This window comes from Tupaia chinensis, unplaced genomic scaffold, assembly GCF_000334495.1.
Source record: "Tupaia chinensis unplaced genomic scaffold, TupChi_1.0 Scaffold000515_1, whole genome shotgun sequence".
Taxonomy (NCBI): domain Eukaryota; kingdom Metazoa; phylum Chordata; class Mammalia; order Scandentia; family Tupaiidae; genus Tupaia; species Tupaia belangeri.
This window is the reverse complement of record NW_006160028.1, coordinates 1,558,176-1,575,572: the sequence shown is the minus strand read 5'-3', so window position 1 is coordinate 1,575,572 and position 17,397 is coordinate 1,558,176. Positions and strand designations below refer to the sequence as shown.

The window sequence follows — 17,397 nt, the reverse complement described above, 5'->3', positions numbered from 1 at the left end:
GGCCACTTTTGTATAAGCAGTCTCTTATATCTTTCTATAATTTAAATTTTTTCAAGATATGTATTTGACTCACCTTTTTAATAAGATGGGAATAAGGATCTAATCCCTGGAGGTGTCTAATAAGGCTGGTGAGGACTGTATTCTGATCTAGAGAATATGACTTTTATGCCTGATGCTTCAAAGAGCAAAAGAAACGTCATTTTAAAAGAGAAAGAAAAATTAATATCTTTAAACCATTCATACAACAAAAATTGTGATTTCTGTTATCAGACAATAATCACTGTGAAGTTGTGACACCATACCTCTGTAAGAAAAAATTTCTAGTGTATATAACTTAATTGAACTAAAGAAGTGATATGTAAATTTAAGTATAAGATAGTTTGGATATGTAAATGAGGTCATATAGCTGTGAAGACCACAAAAATCTTATTTTGCTCATTAAATTTGCATTATTCCATTCTTTATCCCATATACCCTTAGTCTGCATTCCACAAATAACAAAGCAGAGCTAAAACAAACATGTTTTAGCAAATACACTCATGGTTTTCTTCCAGATCTTTTGAATTTAGGGCATAAAGAAAATGGAAATAAAAGACAGTGTCTATTATGATTATTTTAGTCTTTGTCTGCCACTATCTTTATTGATATTTGTCTTGCATTTTGTTGGATCGTAGGGTGGTAAAAAAATAAAGTAAAATATATAAATGAAAAAATCAGAATACTAGTTTTTAAAATTAAAAGAACTTTAAGTTAGAATTTAAAATGACTCAAACATGTTGTTTATTATAGTATTATTAAAACTTTTAAATCTTAACTAAGAAAGTACTGGATACAGGTAAGTAGCATCCTCAGTGTTACAGTATACTAACACAAGATTAGTAAGGTGGTATGAAAATTAAAAATTCTTATAATATATGTAGGCTGGGACCAGAAGTTGGTGTAATGGCTATGTTGCTGGACTCCCATGTAGTTGACAACCGGGCACACGTCTGTGTGCTCAAGATCAAGAGAGGAAAATGGAGGAGAAGGAATTGCAGATGGCCATCCCCCGCTGGGGGGTGATTTTTCACTTTCTGTCTCTCTCTCTTTCTGGTGAGTGCACACTCCCTGTAGCAAAAACCTCTTAAGAAAATATATATATATATGTAGGCTATGTGGTTTCAAAAATTATATATTGTAATGGTTTATTTCATTTTCTTTTGGTTTATCCATCATTTACCCCTATACATTTATAACCTAGTGAGTATTGACAAAGAAAAAGCTTGTTTGATAGTGGTCTGCCAAATAACTATCTACTAAGCCTACTGTGTATTATTATAATAGACAGGTCAATAGATAGATGATAAAATATTTCATGTAACTAGAGAAGATATTAATATATATACCTATGAATTAAGTATTTTTTAGTGTTCTGAGTTCTGAAAAGAGACATGAAAAGACAAAGCAGGCAAAACTGTGTTTTGCTGCATGTATTTCAAGTGATAAGATAAAGTAAGTTGGCAAAGGCTAAGATAGAGAAGTCTTAAAGGGAGACTGGTACTGAGTACAGAATGAGAAATCCTAGGATTAAGGAACTAATTTATGTCATTATAACTCAACTGGGAAGAATCACCGTCAACATGGCTTCCTGAAACGTTTTAAGTGACATCCTATCCGTCCTTAGTACTATGCTAAACACTTCCCACAGCCGTTGCCTAGACAGGGTCAAAGATGATCCTAAGTCAGTGTAAACTCACTAGTGTAAATAATAGTTCTTTGGCACCTTCATTTAGCTGTTCTAGTCTATTCAGTCAAGTGGAAAGCAGTATTCTGTAACCATTTTCTACTTCAACGTTCTGAGAGTTAATATACTGGATTAAAAAAATAAATGACACGATTTTTTTTCTCAGCATTTATTGAACACCTATAATTTGTCAAGAAAGAGTGACTATATACTCCTTAAACCAAGATGTTCTATCTTTCTTTACCACTGCAATATACTCAGCATTTAGTTAGCATGCCCACTGAGACACGAGAGGCATTTAGTGAATTGAATTTGAAAAGTTATCGAATGCACTAAACGGGCCAGCTCATATCTCGGTAATTAAGGAAGCTGGATTCCACATAGCTGACCATGTGGTACGCATCCTGGACACCGAGGCTTGAAACATACACAAGGCATTTGTGCAGGCCTGCTCTGAATCTTGAAATGAGGGAGAAGTGGAGACCGGATGTCCTATGGGAGAAGGGTGCTTTTCCATTTTCTTTTCCTTGATGTCTTTCTCTCTTTCTCTGGTGAATACACATGCCCTCTGGGATATAAGGAAGACAGGAGAAGAGAAAGAGGGAGAGAGACAGAGAAAGAAAGAAAAAAGGGAACACACAAAAACTGCATTCAAAAGATAATACAATATTATAAAATAAAAAGTATGGCAAATTACTTTAGAATCTCAGGGTAAGGAGAGGTTAACTCTCCAGGTGGAGAGACTTGGGGGAGACCTCATGTATATCTTTAAGGTGAGATTTGAAGAGTAGATAGAGTGTGAAAGGTTGAGAAGAAGGGGAATTATTATCATGATTATTTTTGAAGTTCAAAGCAAATATATTATGTGGTATTTTTCTTCCAATAACTGTTCTGGTCATTATCAGATTTTAAATTGTTAATAGGAATCAGAAAGTCTTATGTGACCAAAAACTTGAGATTACTCATTAGTATTTGACAAGAGGGGAAAATTCAGATGCCTTAGGAAGTGAACACCCATGACCAAGGTAGAATGTCCAGGAACTGTGGAGAACCTAGCAAGCTCAAGTCCCACCTAATGGTCAGTGAGTAGTCATTCCTCTCTTGCTAATTGTTCATTTGTAGGACCAAGGTGTCCAGTGGCCGGACTAATCAAATTTTCAAGGGGATCCAGAAACCTGGTCTGTTCAGTAAAGTTCTATATTTTAACTACTGGCAACTAGTTATGAGATTTGTGCTAACCTCATGTTTGTGGCTTATACTTTACTGGTATACCTTGGGTAAACTACTTTCTCCCCATGTAGGCGATAATCTACTACTCACTTTCAGGAAGAATAGTTATTCATTGAAATAATATGCAAATTAGTCTAGTGTTTTTTTCTGTCTGTCATTCGTTAATAAATAAATTTCGTGTTAAAAGGAGAAAGCTTAAATTTGAAATCATAACTTTTGAATGACCCTGTTATAAAAATTATTAAAATTAAAAAATGATTAGTTAACAATTCCTTTTAAGAACAGTGGGTACCAGCAGATGACATAATGGTTACATCACTGGACTCCCACGTAGTTGACCCATAGTTTGAATCCTGGATCCGGCGACTTAAACTCACGCTGGGAGCATGTACGTGTGTGCCCAATGTCCTGAGAGGAGAATGGAGGAGAAGGGATGGTGGAGTGATCATCCCCCTGGGGGACCATTTCTTGCTTTCTGGCTCTCTGTTTCTCTCTGTCTCCCCAGTCAGTGCATGTGCTCTATAGCAAAAGTCTCTCTTTAAAAAAATGAAAGAAAGAAAAGCTAATTATAATAGTTTAAGCACTGGTCTGCTTATATAAGAAGCTTATTTTAAAACTTCAAATACATTAGATTTGCTTGCCTTTCAGAGAGTTTCCAGTAAGCCGTTTTATTACACAGAGACAAATACAGACTATATATATTACAACAAGCAGAGTTTTCCTAAATATGATAAATAACAAAAATGCTTTTCACCTTGTATTTTATGCACAAAGGCACCTTTAAGGGTGTCTCCAGTAAGTGCTACATTAACACAAAAGTTGAGTTAATTGCAGCCACTATTCTCACGTACCTTAACTCAGTCTGAATACCAAGCCACCTAACCATGTGCCCCTGAGCGTTAATACCTAATGAAATTGGATTCCTTGTTTCCTCTAATGAGCTCATTGGTTTTCTAAATATGGTCATTGCAGGTAAATGATCAATAGCCTTGAAATTGACATGATTACTATAGCATTTTGGCAAGACAGAATTACTCTAATTAGTATAAAATAAGAATTTTGCGTATGTATCTCAGACTTAATGTAATATAGAACAGAAACGACTAAAGTAGATTATTTTTTGTTAGCTTGCTTTTTTCCTGACTTAGATGGCAGGACATTGTGAACAGTCACTGTCTGATTATAGAGCAGTGGCTTCAACCCCACATCACCTAGCTCAACTTAGAATAAGCTGGGTCTAGTGTGTTCCCATTAATTAAGAAACTGAAGGGTCATAGGCTTTGAGAAGACCTCTTTGTTGCTGTGGTATCGTGGTTCAGTACAAACTGTCTTCCTGTGAGTTTCCTACAACTGCTGTGACAAGTGACTTTAACCAGCGCGGCTTAACACAAGATAAATTAATTCTCTTACAGTTCTAGATGCCAGAAGCTTTAAATCAAGTGTTGGTAAGGCTGTACTACCTCTAAGTTCTCTGGGGGACAGTGAAGTCCTGGGCTCTTCCAGCTTCTGGTAGCTGTCGGCATTCTGTGACTAAGGGCTGCATCACTCCAACCTCTGCCTCTGGGGTCTTCACACTGCCTTCTCTTCTTCTGTCTCTGCCTGTCTTCTATATGCCTTTTTTGTTTTTGTTTTTGTTCTAGGTTTTTGCCATAGGTAGTGTGCATTCACAGGAGAGAGACAGAGAGAGGGAAAGTGAAAAATCACCCTTACCAGGAAAATGACCATGCTGCAATCCTTTGTCCTCCTCCTCCTTTCAGGATTTTGGGCACATGATTTTCAGGTCTCAAACCCTGGTCAGCCATGTGGAAATCCAGTACCTTAACAATCACACCACCTGCTGGTCCCTCGTGTTCCTCTTATAAGAGTGCTTCTAACTAGTTTAAGACCCACTGAATAAGATGATCTTCTCATCTCCAAATTTTGTATGAGTTTCATCTACAAAGGCCTTTTTCCCAAATAAGGTCTAATTAACAAGTTCTTGAGATTAGAGTCGTGAACATATTTTTTTGAACTCTATTATTCATCCTGCTAAACCTACTTCCTCCTCTTTAATTAAAAAAAAAAAAAAAAAGGTTTTGAAGTTTTTGACACAGAGTGCATGTACTCTCCAGAAAGGAGAGAGAAAGGGAGATTCATAGCAAGGAAAAGTGAGAAATCAGCCCCCAGAGGGATGGCCACACTGCGATCCCTTCTCCTTTCTCTCAAGATTTTGGGCATGCATGTACACGTGCCCAACATGATTATCAAGCTGCCGGGTCTGAGATTTGAACTGTGGTACATGGACAACTGTGCCCCCTGCCGGCCCCTCTTCACTTTCATGTTAGTTAATCAAGTTGAACACAGCCACTGCTCAGGCCATTAGAGGCTTTACTACTATTTTCATTATTGAGAAAATCCTGTATGTTTGTAATTTTTATTTTTTATAACCACTCTATTATTATATTCTTAACACAAATAAGGATAGTAAGGCTCAAAAAAAAAAAAAAAAAGGTAAGACCATGTTCAAGGTTATCTCAGAGCTAATAGGAGTGCCAGTTTACATTTAAAGTCTATTGGTTTTGACTATAATTTAACTTTCATGCATAGATAAATTTAGAGTTCATGTTCTTCTTTAGAAATTGGTGGGTTAGATTTTACAAGATGGATTTTCTTCCTTAGATGTTTGGGCTCTGTGTTTTCCCAGGTCTTCCATAAAGTCTGGAACATTGCTTCCAGATTTAACCTAAGGAAACCTGAGCCAAAGTGGGATTTTGTAGAATAAAGCCCCTGGGATGAGATTTAAGGTAGGATTTACTTCACCTGAAGCTATCTCCCAATGTTCAGTTAAGGAGAACGTTAGCCTCAAATAAATTTGCAAATTTTAAAGATAGGTTTTAGGTACATGGCAGTACATAAGAGCACACAGACAGCTGAGTGAGCAGTACCTTATTTACGAGTTACACTTTCTTGAGATTATCACCTCATTCTTCTGGGCCTTCATTTCCTTATTCGAAAAATGGATGATAACAATATATCTCAGAAGATCCTTTCAGAAATAAACAAAGCAAGAATATGCTTAAATTCTAAGTACTTCATAGTATAGAGTCAACAAAAGATTATTATTACTAATTGTAAGTATTTTCCATATAAATTAATAAGAGCGGTGGCACATTCACAATGATGGAGTTTAAGCAGCAGAGTTTTACTTGGCATAAACACGGCTTCCGAACAAACCATGGGGCAGACAGTAGGGGATGTATTCCTTGATAGGATTTTCCTATGCAAAGTGATTTTTTGTCCCTTATTCTTTTGTCTACTCCAATTGAACCCCCACTTCCTTTTCATTCCTCTATCTACCCTGTTCTGTTAGTTATTCTTGAGGAAAATTTTAAGTTTTCATTTTCTGAGATAATACATTATTAAACTTCATTGAACTCTCCCCCGGTTTCCACTGCAATGGGACTCTGTAATTGAGTCAGAGGACACAATCATTCTAGCTCTGATCCGTACACATGAACTCTGTCAAGACTACATGAAACTGTTTTCTGCTGACTGGTTTACAATTCTAAGACATCCACTGAGTTGCAGGTTACGGGTAGCGTATGGGAAGGTTCAGGGCATGGATACCTTTCAGCGCTGTGTGACCACTTCAAGACATCTGCATTGTTTCCAAGGACAAGTGGCTTACGGTTGTCAAGTTGTATGAAAGCAGGGCTCATTTTGTTTATATCACAGCATTATATCATAGCTTAAGTGTCCGTAACCTGTCGGTGAAGCAATGAGGACTGAGACTTGGGGCCTTTATATTTTATTTATTGGTGTCTTCGTTTATTGACTTTCTTTGCTAATTATTTCAAATTTATGAACTGCACATAAAATAACACCTTTCTTCATGGAACTCAGTGCTCATGATGAAGAAAAATTAATGTACATTCCTAATAGGCTCAAAATGTCAAAAGTTGCCTCCTATTACCATATTGATTTTTTTTTTGGATTAGCAAATGTCAGCAAAGGGAAGTGAAATGAATCGCCTCCATTTAAACTATGACTTGATGATAGAACCAGCCATAGGCACTTGAATACATTTACTTCTGACTTTACTCCTCTTAGACATGACTTATATCTCTGCCATTACCCCCTACTCAGGAAGTGAATTTATTTCTTGGTTGGGAAGGCTTTTCATTGTAAGTGCTTAAGGAAAAAAAAAATCCTAAAACATATAGTTTGTTATAAATGGAATTTCAATTCTGTACTCTGCTATCAAACACAATGCCCCAATTCTCCCTTTGATCAAGGGGAGCTGAAATATGTCTGCAGGTGCTGACTCACACTGTCTTCTCCAACATCCAGGTGAGCACAAAATGCCGAGGCCTCTGGTGGGAATGTGTCACAAATGCTTTTGACGGGATTCGCACCTGCGATGAATACGACTCTATACTGGCCGAGCACCCCTGTACGTATGCCCCAATGTCCCCGTTTGGCAGGATGGTAATGTCAAAGAAAACGGAGCTCAGATTTCCATCGTGTGTTTTTGTTTTCTAGCCTGTAGTAAGGGTCTGTCCAGTTGGAAATGTTTCAATTAGAAATGGAGTTGATTTCTGAAATACGGATTTGAATATATTTCATTCTGTCATGATCCCACCTAGACATGACTTCCGTCTCTGCTATCACCCCCTAATCAGGAAGTGGATTTATTTCTGAAACATTTTCAGCATTTTTTGCTCCAAGTATGTGTAAATTCCATGGTGGTAGAAATGTTATTTTAATCATCTCTGGTACCCCCAAAGCCTGGGATAGTGCCTTAAACGCAATAACGTTATAGTAAATATATTTTGAATTAAAATGAATTCTTTAGGATGCTGTGATTTATGACTATAATTGACAGACTAGAATAAAGGCTGGCTTTCAACTACAACTTAGTTCAAAAACATACGAAGATTATAGATTTTTTAGTGGAAGGTTTGCTAAGAGAGAGGTGAAGAAAGAGGGACAGAGACAGAAAGAGAAGTAGCCAGAGAGTTGCAGAGTATGGGAATTGGTGGATGAAAACAATTGATACACATAAGATGTTAGCACCGTATTAAAGCAAGCTCCTTTATCTCCCATACTTATAGCTTCACATTATAGTTAGGTGTTAGCAAGGTCTAGATTTCTCTGTAAAAAGAGATCTTTTAAACTAACAAGCTTATTGATTCTCTCACTCCTTCTCCACAGCATTTTCATTCATTCATTCATTCATAAAACAGTGAACCACACCAAGAAGTACTGGTCCTGTTATTAAAGGAGAGTAAGAATGGAGGAGAAAAGATTGCAGTTTGGCCATCCCCTCTAGGGAGAGATTTCTTGCTTTCTGTCTCTCGGTTTCTCTCTATCTCTCCAGTGAGCACACATGCCTTATAGCAAAAATCTCTCTAAAAATTTTTTTAATGAAAAATATTGCAGTTTTAGTATATTATTTGAAAGTAATAGGTAAGAACAAAATTTTTAAAAATATGACATAGGCAGCAGATAAAAAAATTGAAGATATTAAAATGTAGGTAGTGGTTTTCTTGGTAGTGACCTTATGGATTATTTTGTTTTCTTCTTGCATTAATGTACATTAACAGTATCTAGTCAGAACTATTTAAACTTCTCAACTCTGACTATGCTACTAAAACTTTGGAATAGGTTGAGTGCTCATATGAATTCCATTTCTATTCACAAAATTAGGCTTCTTTGTTGATAGTACTATATTGTATAAAGAGGGGGAAAGAAGCAAAATTAAGGAGACAGCATATTAGCATTATTGTTACCAGCCAACATGAGCAGTCTGCTTGCACCGCTGCAGACTCCCTCCCTTACCAAGCCAACATGAGCAGTCTGCTTGCACCGCTGCAGACTCCCTCCCTTACCAGCCAATATGAGCAGTCTGTCTGCTCAGGCCACCACATCCTGATGGTACTGCTGATCCTGGGTAGTCCCAGAAAATTTCAAGGGAGGCATTCCAAAGTGCAGAAACCCTTAGATCTGGGTGCTGAGCAGGAAGTGGATTTATATACACTATGCAGTTGTCAAGAGGTCATGTTTAACTTCTGCATAAAAGAGCAATATCACCTAGACATTACATGTGTTTTCTTTCCTAAATTTTGAAAGCCTTAAATAGGGAACATTTGTTTTTTTTTTTAAATCATACTAAGGGACCAGCAGTTGGCATAATAGCTATGTCACTGGACTCTCATGTAGTTGACTGCCCTTCAAGTCCCGGACCTGGTGGCTTAAACTCACACCAGGCGCGTGTGCGTGTGTGCCCAAGATCCTGAGAGGAGAATGGAGGAGAAGGGACTGCGGCATGGCCATCCCTCCTGGGGGGTGATTTCTCGCTTTCTGTCTCTCTGTCTCTCTCTGTCTTTCTGGTGAGTGCAAGTGCCCTATAGAAAAACCTCTCAAAAAAAAAAAAAAAGCCAATTTCGAGTTCTTACAAGCACTATTTTAGAAAAACTATATACATATATATATATAATATATAGTATATATGTTTATTCACATGTTTATTTATTAATATAGTAAAAGCTGATTTAATGCATTGATTTCCTCTCTCAGATGCACCATAAATACATTTTAAAAAATTTAAATAAAGAAAATTGACTGCATTTTAGCAAGCAAACAATTACAAAATAAGCCCTAACTTTACCTCATCTGTGGGATCACTTTTTTAAATGCAAGAAAACTCAAAGTCACTATGAAAATTTTTAAAAAAATCATTGTATCATATAAGGAATAAGTTTTATTATTCATCTTATTCAGCCCACTAAAAAAGTCATAGTTCTCACTTCAGGTTATTAATCTTGTTTTGTGACATAAATTTCCCTCTTTTTAATTTAGTATAATTGGTGATGCAGTGTTTAGCAGGTTTTCACAGTTGAAGATGCCTCTAGTGCAGAAGGTGGTTGCTGCTATTCTATTTATTTACCTTTTCTTCTCTTTTCTGGAACTTCTACCATATATTTTTGCCTATAGCTTTAAAATATGCCCATTTATCTATGCAAGGTTAAAGAGTTAATATGGAATGTTGACCAAGAAGAGTCATGATGTGAAGGCCAGAAAAAGACATGGTCTGGGGACCACCAGGTAGCATAATGGCTATGTTGCTGAACTCCCATGTAGTCGACCGCAGTTCATGTCTTGGACCCGGTGGCTTAAAACTCATGCTGGGCGCATGTGTGTGTGTGTGCCCAAGATCCCAAGAGGAGAATGGAGGAGAAGGGATTGCGGTGTGGCCATCCCCTCTGGGGGGTGATTTCTCGCTTTCTATCTCTCTGTCTCTATCTGTCTGGCGAGCGCACGCACCCTATGGCAAAACCTCTCAAAAAAAAAAAAAAAGACATGATCTTGCTTCCAAAATAGTCCACTTAATAGAAACTAATTCCCCTTTTAGAGATCTGCTGATGGCTCCCACCGTTGTGAACTGGCAAGGGAAGTTTAGAAATGTATCCTGCTTCTTTGTGCAAAGTTTTAACAATTATTTAATATTTTTCTCACCAAACATCGAAGTTTAGAAATGTATCCTGCTTCTTTGTGCCAAGTTTTACCAATTATTTAATATTTTTCTCATCAAACATAAAGCTGTTATATCAATTATTCAACCAACAGTTACTGGATAGCTTCTAGAGAACAGGTATTCTATCTTCCTTGGCATTAGGTTATAATACGTGGAAGACTTTCCAGAGCAAAAAGAACAAAGGAAAGCAATGCCTAGTTCCCCTGTCTACCAAGATGCTCCCTGATAGGGTGCAACAATATAAAGACTGACACTTAAACAAATAATAATGCCAATAATGGAATAGTTTTCAGTGTAATGAAAAACTTAAGGGTACTCATATCCAAGGGAACTCATATGCAAGTGTGACTTCAGTCAGTGGGTCCCTGTCACTGACATGCAGTTGTCTGTGTTCCTCATGTGCCTCTGTGAGCTAACAGGTTGCCTTCCTCTGTGCCATAACCGCATGCCCTGGTCTTCCAGTGAAGCTGGTGGTAACTCGAGCGTTGATGATTACTGCAGATATTCTTGCTGGGTTCGGATTTATCACTCTGCTCCTTGGTCTTGACTGCGTGAAATTCCTCCGCGAAGAGCCGAACGTTAAAGTCCGCATCTGCTTTGTTGCCGGAACCACATTACTAATAGCAGGTACTGGTCTGGACTAGAGCTGGTGATGAGAGAGGCGGTGGAGGCCGGAGGTGGAGAAGGATGCTCTTCTGAAACGGTCTAAGACCGTATGTGGCTTGCTTGTTTAGACTGAGTGAAATAAAGAGCTGTCTCTCAGTCCTACTTTCTCTAGCTTTACATTCAGATAACTAGACTTTTTATAACATCCAGAAGGTATGCCAAAGTTATCAAATGGTTTTTAAGCTATTTAAAATGTAATAAGACGCATTAAAGTTTTACAATAATGTCTTTTGTGATTGTCCCTAAAATTAAACCCTACGGTACATTTAAACCGCCACCTTTTTACCTGTATTCATCCAAATCAATTATTTTTAACAATGAAATAAATTATGACAACTCCTCTGTTATATTTATCTCATGAGCCAACCCATTTGATCATAAATGTAATCATCAACAGATGATATTACTATCCTCACTTGAGATAAAGAAAAGGAGTTCTGAAGACTAATAAATCAAACATGACTAATAACCTATAAGCAGTGCTTTACATGGTATTTATTAATGAAACAAAATTGATATTTTACTCAGTCTGTCTTCAACTTCAAAGCTTCATCTTTCTCTATCACAACATAATGTCTTCTTTGATCTTAATGCACGCTGGGAGGAGGTATGCTGTTGAAGAAATCAAAGTTCAGGAAGATTATAAACCTGGGAGAATGCACCACAGAGAGAAAAGTTTTCTTGTATGGTAGTTGCACGAAAATATTCCATACAAATACAAGTGAGAGCCTAGCCAGTCAGCGCAGGGCAGACAATAGAGGGGGACTTTGGAGACTACTTAGATAGCTTCACTATGTCTGCATGTCCCAATGTGCAAAATGGAGGAAAGCTAGGGCAATAATATCCATCTCGGATTGCTACTGGGAAAATTCCATGTGAACTGAAAAATGAGGATGCCCTTCAGTGAGGGCCTAATTGTTTACACATTCAGAACTGGGGCCTCCTTTATTTTTTCCATGCAGAAACATTGCATCTAGGTCCTAATATTTTCCATGTTGTATTGTAAAGTCACAGAAGTTAGTAATTCTTTTTTGAGAAATTCATTGCCATACCTCTAGCAGCATAAACTTTTTATAAATAACAAGTTTTATTTCACGAATGTCAACATTATTTTAAACTACATTATTTTCTCCTATAATACTGTTGGAGGTATCACTAGATACTCTCTTTAAAAAAATCAACAAAACTCAAAGAAAGTGCAAGTTGCTGAAGAAAATTCTTGTGAAGACAGAGTGTCAATGAAGAATGATTAAATGGCCAGGATGCCCAAGGCTTTGGGACTACCACTTAGATTTAGTATGATATATATATATTATGAATTATAAAAAAAGTATATATATGTGTTTCTGGGACCAGCAGTTAGCGTAATGGCTATGTCGCTGAACTCCCAACGTAGTTGGTTCGAGTCCCGGACCCGGTGGCTTAAACTCATGCCGGGCGTGTGTGCGTGCGTGCCCAAGATTCTGAGAGGAGAATGGAGGAGAAGGGATCGCAGCATGGCCATCCCCCCTGGGGGGGTGATTTCTCGCTTTCTGTCTCTCTGTCTCTCTCTGTCTGTCTGGCGAGCGCACGCACCCTATAGCAAAAACCTCTCCAAAAAAAGAAAAAAAAAAGTATATATAATGTGTTTCTAAGTTTCAAAATTTATACGAGTAGATAATAGTGCTATATCTTTGTTTTCTAAAGGTTATATATTCATGATCTGGTCTTTCTTAAGCACCTTGCATTGAACAATGGGAGAATAATGCAATGAAGTAGTGACTTAATTATTGGGATTTTGGAAAAGTCCTAACACATTTTTGCATAGAAAAAAATACAACATGACTTTTTTGACAGCCTACTAGATATCAAAGACTCCCAAAGAGAAAAGAAATTTGGAAGTATTTTTTGAGTTTATAAATATTAAAAACATCCTTTTAATATAGCCTCTTATCTCCCAACCTCACCATCTTGTCTTCTGTGGGTAGGACTTGACATGCAATACATACTTTTAAAGTAAGAGAAGCTCAGCAGCATTTCAAATCAATCAATTTTTGGAGAGGTTAATCTGTGAGGATTAAATTTAAAGTGAGTAGGGACCAGCAGTTAGCATAATGGCTAGGTCACTAAACTCCCATGTAGCTGACTGCGGTTCAAGTCCTGGACCCGGTGGCTTAAACTCACGCTGGGTGCATGTGCGTGCATGCCCAAGATCCCGAGAAGAAAATGGAGGAGAAGGGATTGCAGCGTGGCTATCCCCCCTGGCGGGTGATTTCTCACTTTCTGTCTCTCTGTCTCTCTTTCTTTCTGGCCAGTGCACACGCCCTATAGCAAAAACCTCTCAAAAAAAAAAAAAAGTTTAAAGTGAATAATATTTCTTGGCTCATTTTTATATGATGTGGGGGGTCATAAGTAAGGATTTATTTGAAAATAAAGATAATTTTTATATCAGTGATGTTGTTACCCCTAACACAGTAAGATAAATGACTTTAAAGACAGTTTTTATAAAGAATTATTTTATTTAACTTTATTTATTTATTTTAATTTCTCTAGAAAGGGACAGAGCAAGAGATAGAAAGAGAGGAAGAGAGAGAGGGAAAGTAAGAAAGCAAGCCGCCAGGTCTGGGACTCGAACCGCAGTTGGCTATGTGGGAGTCCAGCTCCCTTAACCACCATACCACCTGCTGGGCCCTAAAGACAGTTTTTATACAGGTGCTGATTAAGTGGCCGACACAGCTTCAGTCATGGGTCTGGGATCAACAGAATATAGACTCTCAATGGTTTATACTTGCAATTGAACTTTTGTTTACAATGAACTTTTGTTCTCTATTGCTTCTGTTAGTCTGTGTTCCTTCTCTAGTTTTTACTTTGCATTTAATATTTTCTTTTATGTAAGACTAATATTGGAAAGATACAAAAATTAAAGAAGACCTTAACTGTCACTTTGAGTTCCCTCAAGCACATGAGCACTGCGTTATATTATTTTGGTATTTTCTTTATGTACAAACTAAGGTAAGACTTAGAAGATATGCAGTGAAAGGGAAAAGGATGAGATGAAGAGGAATTCAAGATCTGGTTCCTCATGAATCCCTTGTATTATTGTCTCTCTGAATTACATATATTTTGGGTGGTAAGCAGATCTCCTTGGATTTAAATTTAGAAAACACCACATATTCTCACCCTTTTCCCTATCTTTTAGGTGCCCCAGGAATCATTGGCTCTGTATGGTATGCCGTCGATGTATATGTGGAACGTTCTTCTCTGGTTTTGCACAATGTATTTCTTGGCATCCAGTATAAATTTGGTTGGTCTTGTTGGCTTGGAATGGCTGGATCTCTGGGTTGTTTTTTGGCCGGAGCTGTCCTCACCTGTTGCTTATATCTCTTTAAAGGTAAGAAAAGATAAAATACCACACTTCCTTGCCTCCACTTGCATCCTTGTCAACCGATTGCTTGTTTAAATTCCTGCATACGACCATTACAATTCCAGATGTGGGCCAGCTGCAGTAGCATGCACTGAATACTTGTGTCTTGGGGACCCATGAGAAGCCTGAGTTTGTTTCCTTACCCACTCTAACTCAAGCACGGGGGTGCACATCTGTGAGCCAAGTTACTCGAGAGGCTAACGAAGGAGGATTGCAACACAGTGAGATCCTGAACTAAAAAGAAAGAAAGAGAGAGAGGAGAGAGAGAGAGAGAGAGCGAGAGAGAGTTGCTCAAGGACAACTAAATTGTCATACTCAAACCTTATTACAAAGTTAATGGTATATTAGTTGAAAAAGAATATCTACAGCTACAACTGTGTCCGATATTAAAATATGTAATGGTTATTTTGGTGTATAACAACAACATTTAACTTCATTTTGAATCAATTAAATTTTAATTGTGAGCCAACTACAGAAGAGAACTGAGAACCAGCACAATATTTGTAATTAATGACTAGAATATGACATATTGGGTTTCTAAAAAAGTCACTGAAATACTAAGAGAATCCTTCTTCTGATAAGAAGAAAAAAGAAAGAAATTTCTTGGCTTGATTTTAAATTGAAATATATTTTTTTATATTTAAACTATAACTTGGATTTTGTTCTAGAATTCTTAGGGTTGCTGGATGACTCTTACATAGAATATCTATATTCTTGCCCCTCTTTTGGAGAAGGACATATAAAATCAATTCGTTTTTAATTTTCTGAAGTTTACTCAGTCATATCACTTTAATAGCTCTGCATTTATCTTTCTCACATAGATGTTGGCCATGAGAGAAACTACCCTTATTCCGTGAGGAAGGCCTATTCAACTGCTGGTGTTTCCTTGGCCAAGTCATATGTGGCTCCTCAGACAGAGACTGCCAAGATGTATGCTGTGGACACAAGAGTGTAAATGCACATATCAATCCCTGTAAATAGATTATTTAATTAATTGATCAATATTTTCAAGTTAATCAAATAGTAGCTCAATCCAGGAACAATGATTAAACTTCATACGTTTAACTGATTTCATTCCTAACTCAATCAAAAGTTTGATTCTATCAGTTTCCCTATTACTTTTCTATATTCTCTCTCCCACCTACTCTTTAAGATAAGGTTCCTAGGATGTGTTAAGATGTAGAATATTTTTTAAATTTCTATATTGTTGTTAGCGTTTATGTGATATCAAAATAAAGTGATACTTTAAAAGCAGAAAGCAGCTTTAGTTCTAAGCTCTCTTTTGTTTTGGATTCACTTCTATGTATTTTCAGAGTTATTCAATATCTTTGAGGAAGATAATTCTTTCAAATTCAAACTAGTACATACATGCCTACCATTTCTCTGATTCTGTTAAAACAAACAAAAAATAAAATAAAATAACAGTTTCATCTACCAGCCAGTGGTGGGTGTTCAAGCTCAGTTGTTTCTCTTCACATTTTAAATGAATGTCAAAGGCATATGCCAAGCTAATGCCAGAGCCAGGGGTGCCTTTCTGCCCCATTAACAGAATATGAGTTCTTTCTATGCGTTATTCCACCACTACTCAACTTTGCCCATGTATTGCTACATTATTAGACTGCAGCAGCAACAGCTAAACATGAGAGCTCATACATTTATTGACTGAGCCTGAAAATATGTTTCATGAGGATACCATGTTAGGATTCATTAATTGAGGTTACTACTCACCACTGAATCCTCAGCACCCAGCAAAATATCAAACGTATGACAAAATTGAACAAATATGTGTTGATTTACATGTTGACTAAAGATTCACAACTTTCTACTGAAAAAATTGGAAACAGAATTATAATATACATACTTAGAGAAGTCAGTGATGATTACTGTGGGAACTTCATCCATATTCATAATGTAATCATCTTGAATTTTTTAAGTTGCAGTTCTTAAAAACTTATGAAATGTAATCTTACCATTTTTGATTCCTTGTAATTCACATGAATGACATTAATACCCTTGCAGTGCCTTACAAGAGTTTTAACCTAACTAGAAATTAGTTCTTTAGAAAATGGAAATTTAGCTGTGAATTTTGGAAGATCCTAAAAGATGTTTTTGAAGTGTAAAAGCTAAGAATAATGTGAAATGTCACAATGGATCCTCATATTTGAATGTTGTCGACAATGTTGTTTATGACCTTATCATTCTTTTTTGGCAGTATTCTCTGAAGCAATTCCAGTCTAATTAATGGCAATTGGTTCAACTTTGTCACATGGATATTATTAACTGTGTAACTGCCATTTAAAAAAGTATTTGTAAAGTATATAAACTAGTTATAAGAGTATACTCTTAACATTTAAAAAAACGTATTTTGTATTTTTTTTATTTTTCTCAACCTTTGTTTGTCTTTTCATTCCTACTTTTATTTTTTGATATACTGTCTGTCATATTTTGCATTTTCTAATATGTCTCTTAAAATCCCCCTGGGTAAAGGCAGGGAAAAAATGAATTAGTTTGTTAGATTTTAAAGAAGGATTTTTTTCCTCTTTTAAAGATTTTATTTGCATGAGAAATATTTCAGAACATTATGTTGGTAATTGATGTGTGACTTTTTGAAATTTTCTCAATTAAAATATTTTGTATATCCTAGGAAAAATATCAATTTTTTAAAAAAATATTCATTGAAATATCTATTTTTACTCAATTATAATTTAATGAAGCATCCCAAAATAGGTTGTCAGGAAAGTCATGGCGTATTTTCTATGTTTTTCTATGCAAAATCTGTCATGACTTTCCCTCCAATCCAATACAAGAAAATGTTTTTATAGCAACTTGTGAACGACAAAACAGATATTAATTGGTGAA

At 36.6% G+C, this 17,397-nt stretch overlaps 1 protein-coding gene across 1 annotated transcript in view; it reads left to right on the top strand.

The window, feature by feature from the left end:
- The window catches only part of CLDN16 (claudin 16), a 23,357-nt gene extending 7,595 nt beyond the window's left edge, over positions 1–15,762 (top strand). Inside the window, 4 exon segments of the mRNA XM_006156719.2 lie at positions 7,283–7,385; positions 10,932–11,096; positions 14,314–14,505; positions 15,360–15,762. Of these exon segments, the coding sequence (XP_006156781.1) occupies positions 7,283–7,385; positions 10,932–11,096; positions 14,314–14,505; positions 15,360–15,493 (594 nt within the window). The 3' untranslated portion in view covers positions 15,494–15,762.
- Positions 15,763–17,397: the final 1,635 nt, after the last annotated feature.